Source organism: Sapajus apella, unplaced genomic scaffold, assembly GCF_009761245.1.
Source record: "Sapajus apella isolate SASKATOON/1434 unplaced genomic scaffold, GSC_monkey_1.0 scaffold160, whole genome shotgun sequence".
Classification (NCBI taxonomy): Eukaryota; Metazoa; Chordata; class Mammalia; order Primates; family Cebidae; genus Sapajus; species Sapajus apella.
In genome coordinates, this window is record NW_022437100.1 from 1539362 (window position 1) to 1554748 (window position 15387).

Genomic DNA, 15387 nt, shown 5'->3' on the forward strand with positions numbered 1-15387 from the left:
TTTTTTTTTTTTTTTCTTTTTTTTTGAGACCCAGTCTTACTCTGTTGCCCATGCTGGAGTGCAGTGGCATAATCTTGGCTCACTGCGACGTCTGCCTCCCAGGTTCAAGCGATTCTCCTGCCTCAGCCTCCCCAGTAGCTGGGATTACAGATACTCACCACCACCTGTGGCTTATTTTTGTATTTTTAGTAGAAACAGCGTTTCTCCCTGTTGGCCAGGTTGGTCTTGAGCTCCTGACCTCAGGTGATCCACCTGCCTTGGCCTCCCAAAGTGCTGGGATTAATGGCGTGAGCCACCGCACCTGGCCTACTGGCCCATTTTTACAATGGTAACATGTTCTATTGGGGGCATGTTACTTAACCATGCTGTGCATTGTTTTTTTATCTCTAAAATAGGGATTGCTGCGACCATTATAAGATATTACATATAAAGTGCTTAGCATAGTACCTGTCATGGAATAATTAATACATGTTGCCTGTTCACTGTGATGATGTTCAATGTCATTATTCTTTTCCATCTTAGTTAGCCCAGTCCTATTTAAAAATACAGACTACAAGGTTGCCCACAACTATAATCCCAGCATTTTGGGGGGCCACGGCAGGAGAATTGCTTCAGGCCAGAGTTTGAGAAATAGAGACTATAAAACATAAAATATTTGACAAAATATAATCCTTTCCCCTTTTGTGCTCTGTCTATAATCTAACTGGTTATTTCAGGGTAAATTGGTGTCTTAATAAAGATGTTAATGGAACTCCATGCCTTTCAAAGCAAAAGCTACAAACTGCACTGGCCTTGTTTGTCCTCTGGCTCCTTGGCTTGTATCATCCTCTTATTTGGAATACTTCTAGATGAATAGCAGTCCTTTTGACTTAGAGCAAGTGAAGAAGGATCATTTGTGCTGATTTTCTTCCATCCCTCTTAAGATAATCCTAATTCCCTCGGCTTAGCCAGTGTTCTCGTTAAGGGGCTTATGGTGCTTTCTGTTTCTAACAAAGACAATCCAGTGAGGGTCAGTGAGCGCCTGGTGTGTTTCCTCCTGGCCAGGTAGCTGCCGCATGGGGTAAGTGGCTCTTCCTTGCCACTCTTTTTTTGTTGTTGTTCAAACTACAGATAAAGTGAAAATGCCTGCCTTCCTTGTGTTTGCAGAGGTGTCAATTACTGTCTGCAAGGAAAGGCATCTTATGTTTCTCAGGTATTTACGTAAACGTGACTGTATAAAGAGAGATCATTTCGAAAATGGTTACATGCTCTATTGTGCCATTTGCTGTGACTTGTTAACACTTAAACCATGTTTTCATAGACGTGCCTTGTTCTTTTGCTGCAGTATGCATGATGTGGATGTACAATGCCTTCAATGATGAACATTTTATTTGTCAGTTTCCACAATGACAGGCAGTGAATCAATGAATATCCATATATGTGTTATATACATAGGCATATTTTTAGGAATCACTACCTAGAAGTAGAATTGTTGATTGAAGGATACTTGCTTTTTATTTTATTTTTATTTTTTAATTTTTTTTTGAGATGGAGTCTTGCTCTTGTCACCAGGCCTGAGCGCAATAATGCGATCTTGGGTCACTGCAGCCTCCAACTCCTGGGTTCAAGTGATTCTCCTGCCTCAGCCTCCTGAGTAGCTGGGACTACAGGCAAGCACCACCATGCCCAGCTAATTTTTGTATTTTTAGTAGAGATGGGGTTTCACCATGTTGGCCAGGATGGTCTCAATCTCTTGACCTCATGAGCCACCACCCCTGGCATATTTTTTGTTTTTTTTTCTTTTCTTTTTTTGAGATGGAGTTTTGCTCTTGTTGTCCAGTCTGGAGTACAGTGGCACAATCTTGGCTCACTGCAACCTCCACCTCTTGGGTTCAAGCAATCCTCCTGCCTCAGCCTCCTGAGTAGTTGGGATTACAGGCATGCGCCACCATGCCCAGCTAATTTTTTGTATTTTTAGTAAAGACAGGGTTTCTCTATGTTGGTCATGCTGGTCTCGAACTCCCGACCTGAGGTGATCTACCCACCTCAGCCTCCCAAAGTGCTGGGATTACAGGCATGAGCCACCGTGCCCAGCTTGTTTTTCTATCATAAAATTAGCAACTTCTGTTTAGAATGAGAAGTGGTTGTCTCACCTCACCTCATCCTGTCCGTAGCCAGAGCATTGCCTCATTTTCAGCATTGTGCGCATGGACGATCACTTTGGGCTCATGCCACTACTGCATGTTTCCTTTCTACCTCACAGTTTCAGTCATTCAGTCAGTACCGCTGCAAGACTGCCAAGAAGTCAGAGGAGGAGATTGACTTCCTTCGTTCCAATCCCAAAATCTGGAATGTTCACAGTGTCCTCAACGTCCTTCATTCCCTAGTAGACAAATCCAACATCAACCGACAGTTGGAGGTATACACAAGCGGAGGTGAGTACAGCAGGCCGACAGCCGCAACCTATGAATTTCCAGCTCCTTGCCATCTGTTCCAAAGGAATAGATACTGCAAGTAGAGCAGATGAGTCACCATGTCTTAGGCAGCGGGCTGTTGACTCTTCGTAGGTGCTTGAGTACGAACAGTAGCAGAGTATTCATGCTGGGGGCTGTGGGGCTTGGGAGTCTGTTGGCCAACAAACTGAACCAGCACATTGAGATTTGCATTTGTAAACACTGCTACTGTGTCTCCAGCGCTTTTGTTTAGATAAGCACTTTTCACACGTGTTGGTGTCAGAGCCCATTTTACTCTGTTAAAATATGGAGAACCCCAAAATGTATCTTTATTTAAAAAATAAAAAAAAACTGGGGGCCGTCCTGGCCAACATGGTAAAACCCCGCCGTCTCTACTAAAAATACAAAAATTAGCCAGGCGTGGCGGCATATGCTTGTAATCCCAGCTACTCAGGAGGCTGAGGCAGGAGAATCGCTTGAAACCGGGGAGGTGGAGGTTGCAGTGAGCAGAGATCGTGCCACTGCACTCTAGCCTGGCAACAGAACAAGACTCCATCTCAAAAAAAAAAAAAAAAATTTTTTTTCAGCCAGTCATGCTGGCCCACGCCTGTAATATCAGGACTTTGGGAGTCTGAGGAAGGCGGATCACAAGGTCAGGAGTTCAAGACCAGCCTGGCCAACGTGGCAAAACGCTGTCTCTACTAAAAAATAGAAAAATTAGCCAGGTGTGGTGGCTCGTGCCTATAATTCCAGCTGCTTGGGAGGCTGAGGAAGAATTGCTGGAACCTGGGAGGTGGAGGTTGCAGTGAGCCAAGATTGCACCATTGCACTCCAACCCAGGACAACACCAAGACTCTGTCTCAAAAAAATTTTTTTTTCAGTAAAGAGAGACATTTTTATAGATCTCTCTGTGTCTCGCTTCATGAAAAATACCTGGCCTCTCATGTCTGCTTCTGCATTCAATCTGTTGCAGTGTGCACTTTGATTTGAAGCACAGAAAGAAAATCTGGGCCAGACACTGCAGCTCACGCCTGTAATCCCAACACTTTGGAGGCTGAGGCAGGCAGATCACCTGAGGACAGGAGTTCAAGACCAGCCTGGCCAACATGGTGAAACCCCATCTTTACTAAAAAACAAAAAATTAGCTGGGTGTGGTGGTGGGTGTCCGTAATCCCAGCTACTTGGGAGGCTGAGGCAGGAGAATAGCTTGAACCCAGGAGGCGGAGGTTGCAGGGAGCCGATCGCACCACTGCACTCCAGCCTGGGTGACAGAGCGAGACTCTGTCTCAAAAAAAAAAAAAAAAAAAAAGATATCTCAGTAGGCATATGCAGGTATTAAAAAATGCAAAATCCAAAAGGCTTCTGGTCACACGCATTTATAGAAGAATACTCACCCTGTACTACTTTGAAATAACCAGTGGCAGTTTCATACGGATTAGGTGCAGTGAGGAATCTGAAACCGTGTTAGTGAACTTTTCCTTTGTTATATATACATATATGTATATATATTTGAGATGGAGTCTCACTCTGTCACCAGGCTGGAGTGCAGTGGCACGATCTCCACTCACTGCAATCTCCACCTCCTGGGTTTAAGTGATTCTCCTGCCTCAGCCTCCCGAGTAACTGGGAATACAGGCACACGCCACCACTCCTAGCTAATTTTTGTATTTTTTCAGCAGAGACAGGGTTTCACCATGTCGGTTCAGTATGGTCTCCTTCTCTTGACCTTGTGATCTGTCCCCTCTGCTTCCCAAAGTACTGGGATTATAGGTGTGAGCCACCCTGCCCGGCTTTCCTTTGTTATATTAACATTATAGATTACTCCTGTAATTTGAACGAGTTTCTTACATCCATGTCATCCATGTGTGAGTTTTTTTTTTCCCTCTGAGACAGAGTCTGCTCTTTCATCCAGGCAGAGTGCAGTGGCATGATCTCAGCTCACTGCAACCTCCATCTCCTGGGCTCAAGTGATTCTTGACAATTTGGTGTCACTGCCTCATCCTCCCAGGTAGCTGGGATTACAGGCATGCATCATCACGCCCGGCTGATTTTTATGTTTTTTGTAGAGACAAGGTTTCACATGTTGGCCAGGCTGGTCTCGAACTCCTGTGCTCAAGTGGTCTGCCTGCCACAACCTCCCAAAGTGCTGGGATTACAGGTGTGAGCCACCAGGCCTGACCATGTGTGATTTAAAAAAAAAAAAATATTGGATCACTGAGTTACAAAGATCTTCCAAATGTTGACACATTTTATTGCATCTTTTTAAAAAGTCACATTTGTTACTTTTGCCACTGATATCAGCTGAACATTTATTCATGAGCTATAGAGCTTGTAGTGGCAGATAAGAGTTTTACAAAATTCCATTTTTGCTTAAAAGCTTGAATTTTTATTTATTTTTAGATGAGGTCTTATTCTGTCATCCAGGCTGAAGTATGGACCACAGGTGTGCACTACCATACCTGGCTGATTTTTTTTTTTTTTTTTTTTTTTTTTTTTTTAGTAGAAACAAATTCTCACTTTGTTTCCCAGGCCGATCTCGAACTCATGGGATTATAGGTGTGAGCCACTGTGCCCAACCTTTGAATTTTTTATTGTTAGGAAACACCGTCAGTTCTTTTCATTGAGGTGTGACAAGTTTACTTCATTTTTGATTTTTGTGAAAATGTCTGCCAGAAACCCATATCGGAATAACCAGAGTTGGTATCAGTTGTCTTTTTTTTTTTTTGAGATGGAGTCTTGGTCAGGTTTGAGTGGTGCAGTGGCACAAATTCTGCTCACTGCAACCTCTGCTTCCCGGGTTCGAGCGATTCTCCTGCCTCATCCTCTTCAGTAGCTGGGACTATCGGCGTGCGCCACCACACCCAGCTAATTTGTGTATTTTCAGTAGAGACGGGGCTTCACCATGTTGGCCAGGCTGGTCTCAAACTCCTGACCTCGTGATCCACCAGCCCCGACTTCCCAGAGTGCTGGGATGACAGGTGTGGGCTGTGCTCAGCTATGTGTCAGTTGTTCTTTCAAGTAAAAATGGTACTCCATGAAAAAAGGATTTTTTTTCTTTTTCTCTCTCTTTTTTTTTGAACAGGGTCTCTCTCTGTCACCCAGGCCAGAATGCAGTAGCACTTTTATAGCTCTCTGTCTCCAAAAAATACAAACTCTGGTTATTCAGATACGGTACCTGGGCTCAAGTACATCCTCCCACCTCAGCGTCCCAAGTAGCTGGGAATACAGGTGAAAGCCACCATGCCTGGCTAAGGACTAGTTCTTTTAGTGCCAGTGCATAGCAAGGAACAATATAATGACTACCGGTACAATTTGGTGTCACTGTCTGATTGATGCTTAAGTTGAAAGTAATTTTACCCAGCATAGTATTTGCAGCATGCAAGTGTCAGCTCAGTGGGAAGGGCAAATGGCATCTTAGTGTTGTTAGGAAAATAGCTTTTCCCTTGTGTACTCCTGAAGGGAGAGGTCTTGGTGGGTATATGTTACTGATGAGGGGGGGCCTTCTCATGTGCTGGGACCAAAAAAATACAAAGCAAAATGAACTTCCCCCCTGAAGGCAACTATTGGTAAATTTAAGATTAGCAGAAGGTTGGTTTTGCCGTTTCTTGGTATTCCTTTGAAGTTATTCCCAAGGCTGGCAGCAGGTGAGATGTCTGCTGAGTAACATTCATAGGTCAGGTCTGCCTTCCTTTACCTTCCTCCTACCAGAGTATTCACGGTGTCCTGTCTCTTTCAGGTGATCCTGAGAGTGTGGCTGGGGAGTATGGGCGGCACTCCCTCTACAAGATGCTTGGTTACTTCAGCCTGGTGGGGCTTCTCCGCCTGCACTCCCTGTTAGGAGATTACTACCAGGCCATCAAGGTGCTGGAGAACATCGAACTGAACAAAAAGGTAATGCTTATTGCCTCCGGCCCCTCTTGTCAGAGCCAGAATATCTATTTCTAGAGAACCACTCTGATCTCTTAGGACAAATTTCTAGGAGAGGAGAGGACTCTTCCCTCAGGCCATTGAAAGTTGAGACTAAGCTGGGCATGGTGGCTCATGCCTGTAATCCCAACACTTTGGGAGGCCAAGGCGGGCAGATCACAAGGTCAGGAGCTGGAGATCAGCCTGTCCAACATGGTGAAATTCCGTCACTACTAAAAAATGCAAAAATTAGGCCGGGTACAGTGGCTCTCACCTGTAATCCCAGCACTTTGGGAGGCTGAGGCAGGCGAATCATGAGGTCAGGTATTTGAGCCCAGCCTGTCAAACATGGTGAAACCCCGTCTCTACTAAAAATACAAAAAATTAGCTGGGCATGGTGGCGGGCACCTGTAATCTCAGCGACTCTGGAGGCTGAGGCAGGAGAATCACTTAAACTCGGAAGGTGGAGGTTGCAGTGAGCTGAGATCGTGCTACTGCACTCCAGCCTGGGCGACAGAGTAAGACTTTGTCTCAAAAATAAAAAAGAAAAAATTGAGACTACAACTGGGCAAACGACTGTGGTAAAAAACTGTACCTGGACGATTTTGGTAGTTGATGACAGTTTTTTTATTCTGTTTGCAAAATGGAATGATAATGGCAGCTTTTTACTCTTGACATTTTGCTAATCTTCAAATTAGGAAGACTGGGTGTGGCTTCTCACGCCCTTAATCCCAGCACTTTGGGAGGCGAGGCAGGTGGATTACTTGAGGTCAGGAGCTCGAGACCAGCCTAGCCAACATGGCGAAACTCTGTCTCTACTAAAAATACAAAAAAAAACTAGCTGGGCTTGGTGGCGGGCACCTGTGATCCCAGCTACTCAGGAGGCTGAGGCAAGAGAATCACTTGAACCCAGGAGGCAGAGGTTGCAGTGAGCTGAGATTGCTCCATTGCACTGCAGCCTAGGTGATAAAGCAAGACTCCTCAAAAAAAAAATTAAGAAAAGATTTAATTCTAAGATAGTATGTTCATTGATTAGCTGTTGTATTCTTCCTAGCCACAGAACAATATTACAGATAGTTAGTATTTGGTGTTTGGCTCATGTGCATGTATGTGTTTCTGTCTTACCTGTCCATTCCTTTATAGGACTTAATTGAAAAAGCAAGGAAAAATAACAAAACTGAGATGTATAGCATTTTAGAGCTCAAAGAGATTTTATGGATTCCTGATCCAGAACCTTCTTGTTACAGCTAAGAAAATGGATTCCTCAAAACATACAACTTAATTTGTGAATAGGAAGATCCATTCTCAAACTCTGGGACTCCAGAGCTTCCTCTGGGTAGTTCAGGTTCTCTGCAGGGAAAACTCTTGGTGTTTCTACCTCTGGTTCTATCCAAGATGAATTGGCATTCATGGATGTTTGTTCCATCTCCTTCTGCAGAGTATGTATTCCCGTGTTCCAGAGTGCCAGGTCACCACGTACTATTACGTTGGATTTGCATATTTAATGATGCGTCGCTACCAGGATGCCATCCGGGTCTTTGCCAACATCCTCCTCTACATCCAGAGGACCAAGAGTATGTTCCAGAGGACCACATATAAGTATGAGATGGTAAGGGGGACACTTCCTGCCACTAGTGGCCTTTCTACTCAGCTGACTCCTTGGCATCTATGCCAACCATTCTTGGTAAAGACCATCCTAAATACTTCAAGTTTAATTAAGCCAGGAGTTCAAGGCTGTAGAGCACCTAGACGATTGTGCCTACCAATAGATCTCCCGCAGCGGCGCAGTCACAGCTCACTTCAGCCCATATCTCCTGGGATCAGGTGATCCTCCCACGTCAGCCCTCCAAGTAGCTGGGGCTACAGCCGCACACAACCACACCAGATAATTTTTCTTTTTTTTTTTTTTTTTCCAAAGTGATACATATATTTTTGAGACGAATTATCTTTCTGTTGCCCAGGCTGGAGCACAGTGGCGTGATCTCAGCTCACTGCAACCTCCATCTCCTGGGTTCAAGTGATTATCCAGCCTCAGCCTTCTGAGTAGCTGGGACTTGTGGTATCTGTGTATGTATTTGTGGTATCTGTGTATGTAAACAAAAGATACAATAAAAATACGGTATTATCATCTCGTAGGATCACCTCCCTATATGTGGCCCTTGGCCCGTGGTTGACTAAAACGTTGTTGTGTGGCACATGCACATGTCAAGGTTACATCAAACATTTTGGGTAACTTGATCCTAACTGGTGTAAAAGGATTGACCTGCTACTGATGTGTGGGGCAAACTGGAGAGACTAAGAGGTACCAGTAAGGAATCCAGAAGATGGCTAAGGAGGATTTGGAGCTAGGATGGAAGTTCAGTAGATCTAGAGGTAGGACTGGAAGAGCTGTTGGGGAAGTTTAGTGGCTGATATGAGACAGCTGAGTAAATCAAAGATCTGTGCAGAGGCTGGTGAGGCCACATTGGCATTGGGGACCTCAGGAAGTCCATCTCTCTTGACCCAGTACCATTCTCCACTCCCAGATTAACAAGCAGAATGAGCAGATGCACGCGCTGCTGGCCATTGCCCTCACCATGTACCCCATGCGTATCGACGAGAGCATTCACCTCCAACTGCGGGAGAAATACGGAGACAAGATGCTGCGCATGCAGAAAGGTGACCCACAGGTCTATGAAGAACTTTTCAGTTACTCCTGCCCCAAGTTTCTGTCGCCAGTAGTGCCCAACTACGATAATGTGCACCCCAACTACCACAAAGAGCCCTTCCTGCAGCAGCTGAAGGTGTTCGCTGATGAAGTACAGCAGCAGGCCCAGCTTTCAACCATCCGCAGCTTCCTCAAGCTCTATACCACCATGCCTGTGGCCAAGCTGGCTGGCTTCCTGGATCTCACAGAGCAGGAGTTCCGGATCCAGCTTCTTGTATTCAAACACAAGATGAAGAACCTGGTGTGGACCAGCGGTATCTCAGCCCTGGATGGTGAATTTCAGTCAGCTTCAGAGGTTGACTTCTACATTGATAAGGTATGCCTGTCCCCTTGATTTGCATCTCGTATTAAGTGTTCACTATCTTTCATTCACTATTCTGGGCACGTGAAATACATTGGGGAATAAAGTCAAAGATTCCTGCCCCTGTGGTGTTGCCATTCTACTATTTAAAAAAAAAAAAAAAAATGTGGAAGATTGGCCAGGTGCAGTGGCTCATGCCTGTAATAACTAGTACTTTAGGGGAGGCCTAGGCGGGAGGATCACTTGAGCCCTTGCACCTGGAGGATCACTTAAGCCCAGGCGCTTGAGACCAGCCAGGGCAAGATAGTAAGAGCTTGTCTCTATTTAAAAAAAAAAAAAAAAAAGATAAACAGTAGATGTTATAATTAAGCAAAAATATGTAGAGAAAGTGAAGTTTAAGCTAAGACTTCAAGGAAGTGAGGGAGTTCTGTTTCTTGGGGTTTTTTTTTGTTTTGTTTTGTGTTTTTGTTTTGTTTTGCAGAGTTTTGCTCTGCTGCCCAGGCTAGAGTGCTGTGGTGTGATCTCGGCTCACTATAACCTCTACCTCCCAGGTTGAAGTGATTCTCCTGCCTCAGCCTCCTGAGTAGCTGGGATTATAAGCGTCTGCCACCATGCCTGGCTTTCTATTTTTAGTAGAGATGGGATTTTGCCATGCTGGCCAGGCTAGTCTCAAACTCCTGACTTAAAGCCATCCAACTGGTGGAAAGAGTTCTTAATAGCTCACCAAAGGCCGGATACAGTGGCTGATGCCTGTAATCCCAGCACTTTGGGAGGCTGAGGTGGGCAGATCATGAGGTCAAGAGATCAAGACCATCCTGGCCAACATGTTGAAACCCTGTCTCTACTAAAAATACAAAAGTTAGCTGGGTAGAATGGCACACACCTGTAGTCCCAGCTACTGGAGAGGCTGAGGCAGGAGAATTACTTGAACCTGGGAGGCAGAGATTGTGGTGAGCCGAGATACTGCCACTGCATTCTAGCCTGGCAACAGAGCAAGACTCCATCTCCAAAAAAAAAAAGCTCACTAAATATCTAGGGGAAGAGCCTTCCAGGCAGAGGGACAGTTAGAGCAAAGGCCCTGAAGAGGAGTGAGCTCAGTAAGTTTAAGGGACAGCTGCAGTATTCCCGAGTGGCCTGAAGAAGGAGGCTGTGTACATGAGGTTGGAGAAAGGGGGATGGTGCTTTGTAGACTGTTGGAGTACTTTACAAGTGGGAAGCCATTGTCCTGGTGTCTTTTTCATTTTTTAATTTGTAGTTAGCAGCAATCACACCTCACATAACCCTCATTCGCCATACTGCCACAGCACCAAGTTTTTTTCTTTTTTTTTTTTATTTTTTTTTTTATTTTTTTTGTTCTCCTTCTTCTTTCTTTTTTCTTCTTTCTTCTTTATCCTTCTTCCTCCTGCTGCTTCTTTCTTTTTTCTTCTTCTTCTTCTCTCTTTTTTTTATTTTTATTTATTTATTTTTTTTGAGACGGAGTTTCGCTCTTGTTACCCAGGCTGGAGTGCAATGGCGCGATCTCAGCTCACCGCAACCTCCGCCTCCTGGGTTCAGGCAATTCTCCTGCCTCAGCCTCCTGAGTAGCTGGGATTACAGGCACGCGCCACCATGCCCAGCTAATGTTTTGTATTTTTAGTAGAGACGGGGTTTCACCATGTTGACCAGGACGGTCTCGATCTTTTGACCTCGTGATCCACCTGCCTAGGCCTCCCAAAGTGTTAGGATCACAGGCGTCAGCTACTGCGCCCGGCCTTTAAGACAAGGTCTGACTCTGGTTGCCCAGGCTGTGATGCAGTGTTTCGATCTCGGTTCACTGCAGCCTCAACTTATTGGCGGATCTAAACAAAAGGTACAGAAAATACAGTATCAGGTTGAGCCTGGGAGTTCAAGGCTGCTCAAACCCTCTTGGGTTTAAGCGATCTCCTCCTGCCTTAGCCTCCCAGCTAGCTGGAACTACAGGCACTGATGAGGTTTTTAAAAGAATCATTTTCTTATGTGAGTTTTTTAGACTTAGCCTAGAATATTTGTATGTGTATGTGAAATACCACCTCCCTTTTTGTTTTCAGGTGATTCTCCCACCTCAGCTTCCCAGGTAGCTGGGATTACAGGCGCATATCAACACGACTGGCTAATTTTTTCATATTTTTAGTAGATATGGGGTTTTGCTATGTTGCCCAGTCTGGTCTTGAGCACCACTGTTCCAGCCAATTTTAAGTTTATATTTTATAGATACAGGGTCTCATTTTGTTGGCCAGGCTAGTTTCAAGCGATCCTCCTACCTTGGCCTCCCAAAGCACTGGGATTACAGGCAAGAGCCACTGCGCCTCTCCTGTCCTGTCCTGTCCTGATGTCTAACACCTTGGGTTAGTGCTTCCTGTTTGTGAACTTTATATAACGGAATTACACAGTACGTACTCTTTATGTCTGGCTTCTTTTGTCTGATGTTATAATTGAGTGAGTCACCATTCATGGTTACTGTGTGTAGCAGTGATGCCTTCATGTTTATTCTGTGACAGTCTGGCATCTGCTGTTGTTATTGTACTGTAGTTTATCCATTCTCCTGTTGATTGACATTTGGATGGTTTGTCTATTTCAAAAAATACAAGCAAGGTTTTACAGAGTGTCTAGTAATACATTTATATATGCCTGTATATGCATCAGGTTCTTTCCGGAAGGGTACACGAGCAACATAGCAGTGGCTTCCTCTCAGGAGGGAGTGGTGGCTTGAAGAACGGTGTTAGTTTCCACTGGTGGTTTTTAAGTTCAAGCTGGACATTTTAAGTCCTGATGAGTTTTTGTTTTTATTTATTTAGAGACAGGGTCTCACTGGGTCGCCCCGGCTGGGGTGCAGTGGTGGGATCTTGGCTCACTGCAGCTCCCACCTCCTGGGTTTAAGTGATCCTCCTGCCTCAACCTCCCAGTTAGCTGGGATTACAGGCACTGAGGAGGTTTTTAAAAGAATCGTTTTGGTCTTAGCCTAGAATATTGTTTTCTGTGAGATATCACCTCCCTTTTTGTTTCTCCAAGTATGTAGACTCATGAGTGAAGAAAACGTTCTGCTCAGGCATGTTTGGAACCCTGATAAGGACTTAATGTATGTTAAACCTCAATCTGTTGTCCATGTCTTTCTTTTTTTTAAAGAGGCTCTTTCCATAGGCCATTACTAAATGACAGTCTGAAAAAAAAGAAAAAAGAGGTTCTTACTCTGTCACCCAGGGTAGAGTGCAGTGGACCAGTCATAGTTCACCGCAGCCTTTTAATTTTTTTTTTTTTTTTTTTGTAGAGACAATCTTGCTTGTTTTGTTTTTGGAGGCTTACTGTGTTGCTCAGGCTGGTCTTGAACGTCTTGAATTACAGGTGTGAGCCACCACACCCGCCCTCTGTGTCTCTAACACCCTTCTTCCACACATTCCATCTATCTTCTGTGTTCTGGGTAATTTCTTTCTATTGATCATCTTGCCCATTAACATCTCTAGCCATGTCTGTTTTTTACTTCCTGTATCTTTTTTACTTATGGTGTGATGTTTCCTTATATGCTCGGTTGTGGCTCATTGTTCTTGAAAAACTGGGCCGGGCGTGGTGGCTCATGCCTGTAATCCAAGCACTTTGGAGGCCAAGGCGGGCAGATCACCTGAGGTCGGGAGTTCAAGACCAGCCTGACCAACATGGTGAAACCCCGTCTTTTTTTAAAAAAAAAAAAAAAAAAAAAAAAAAAAAAGGGAAAACTGTTGGCATTCCTTGAGGCCTATATTGAACATTTATTCCTCTAGAGAGGATTTGCTTTTGAACCTCTTCAAGTTACTTGAGGATAGTATTGTCTGGGACCACCAGGAGCTGAGTTCATAGCCTGAGGTCCCCTGGACCACCCAGGGGACAGCCCCAGCTGCAGATTATCAGAAGAGTCACCTTGTGTTTCTAATTTCTCTGGCTGGGTCTCTTTTATACCCCCTTCCCACTAGGCAGCCTTTGCGTGGAGAGGAAAGGGATGGCATGTCACTTCTGGCTTGCATTGAGCTTGAGGATGAAGTCCTTTGGGGTCCCAGCATGATAAGGAGGATCTTCTGTTAGACTGCCCTTTTCTATACCCTCAGCCCAAGTTTTCTAAGATGAACAAATGTCCATAGGGTAGAGGGGAGCTTCTGTGCTTTGCTGGGAATGTTTTTCTTTTCCCCAAAAAATGTTCGGCTACTATTTTGTCAGCTTTTTGATGCTGTAAGGAATTCTTTTTTCTAATATCTTGAATTTTTAGTTGTTTTTGAAAGCAGTTTGGGCCAGGTATTGTGGCTTGTATCTGTAATCCCAACACTTTGGAAGGACAAGGCAGGAGAGTTGCTTGAGCCCAGGAGTTCAAGACCAGCCTAGGCATCATAGCTAGACCCTGTCTCGATTTTTTTTTAAAAAGAGAAAAAGCTAGCCGGGCGCGGTGGCTCAAGCCTGTAATCCCAGCACTTTGGGAGGCCGAGGCAGGTGGATCACGAGGTCAAGAGATCGAGACCATCCTGATCAACACGGTGAAACCCCGTCTCTACTAAAAATACAAAACGTTATCTGGGCATGGGGGCGCATGCCTGTAATCCCAGCTACTCAGGAGGTTGAGGCAGGAGAATTGCCTGAACCCAGGAGGCGGAGGTTGTGGTGAGCCGAGATCGCGCCATTGCACTCCAGTCTGGGTAACAAGAGCAAAACTCCGTCTCAAAAAAAAAAAAAAAAAGAGAGAGAGAGAGAGAGAGAAAGCGTTTTGGTCTAAACGTATTGTTGGAAATAGCACTTTTTGAGCGGTTTTGAAAAATACACAGTTTTGGGCTGGGAGGCTTGGCTCACGCCTATAATCCCAGCACTTTGAGAGGCCAAGGCGGGTGGATAACTAGAGGTCAGGAGTTCGAGACCTGCCTGTCCAACATGGTGAACCCCTGTCTCTACTAAAAATACGAAAAAGAAATTAGCTGGGCATGGTGGTGTGTGCCTGTAATCCCAGCTACTTAGGAGGCTGAGGCACGAGAATCGCTTGAACCCAGAAAGCAGAAGCTGCAGTGAGCCAAGATCGTGCCACTGCACTCCAGCCTGGGCGACAGAGTGTGACTGTATCCGCCCACCGCCCCCCCCCCCAAAAAAAAAAAACCACTATAATTTGGACATATAATTTGCATGATGTAAACATCACCATTTTAAAGTGCGCAGTTCACCAGGTGTGATGCTTCACACCTATAATCCCAGCACTTTGGATGGCCAAGGCTAGTGGATCACTTGAGACCTGGAGTTCAAGACCAGCCTGGCTAACATGCTAAAACCCCACCTGTACTAAAAATACACAAACTAGCTGAGTGTAATTCCAGCTACTTGGGAGGCTGAGACACGAGAATCGCTTTAGCCTGGGAGGCAGAGGCTACAGTGAGCCAAGATCACACAACTATACTCCAGCCTGGGTGGCAGAGTGAGACCCTGTCTCAGTAAATAAATTGAATGAATGAGTGAACAGTTCAGTGGTGCACACCTGTAATCCCAGCTACTTTGGGAGACTGAAGCACAAAAATCGCTTGAACCCAGGAGGCTGAGGTTGCAGTGAGCCTGGATCATACCATTGAACTGTAATCTCAGCTACTTGGGAAGCTGAGGCAGGAGAAGTGCTTGAAGCTAGGAGGCGGAGGTTGCAGTGAGTATGTTCACAGTGTTTTGCAACCAACTCTACTAATTCCAGAACATTTCTGTCCCCACAAAAAGAAACTCCCCTCCCATTAGGCGTCAACTAGCAGTTCCCCAGTTCTGTCTTTCTGCCATCCCCTGGCAAACCACTTAATCTGCTTTTGATCTCCTTTCAATTTGACATTTCAGATAAATGGAATCATGTAACATACGGACTTTTGTGTTTGGGTTTTTTCACTGAGCATGTCTTCGAGTTTCATTCATGTTATAGCATGTATCAGTACATTCCTTTTATAGCTGAATAATATCATGTATGAGTATACTACGTTTTGTATCCATTTGTTGACATTTGGATTTTTTTTTTTTTTTTTGAGACGGAGTTTCACTCATGTTACCCAGGC

The 15387-nt window shown here is 44.9% G+C and overlaps 1 protein-coding gene across 2 annotated transcripts in view; it reads left to right on the plus strand.

The window, feature by feature from the left end:
• EIF3L (eukaryotic translation initiation factor 3 subunit L) overlaps positions 1–15387 on the plus strand; it is a 33969-nt gene that overhangs the window by 14874 nt on the left and 3708 nt on the right. For both annotated transcript variants that reach the window (XM_032266763.1, XM_032266764.1), the window contains 4 exons: positions 2243–2414; positions 6169–6323; positions 7777–7947; positions 8864–9361. In XM_032266763.1, the coding sequence (XP_032122654.1) occupies positions 2243–2414; positions 6169–6323; positions 7777–7947; positions 8864–9361 (996 nt within the window). The remainder of the gene's footprint in view (positions 1–2242; positions 2415–6168; positions 6324–7776; positions 7948–8863; positions 9362–15387) is intronic.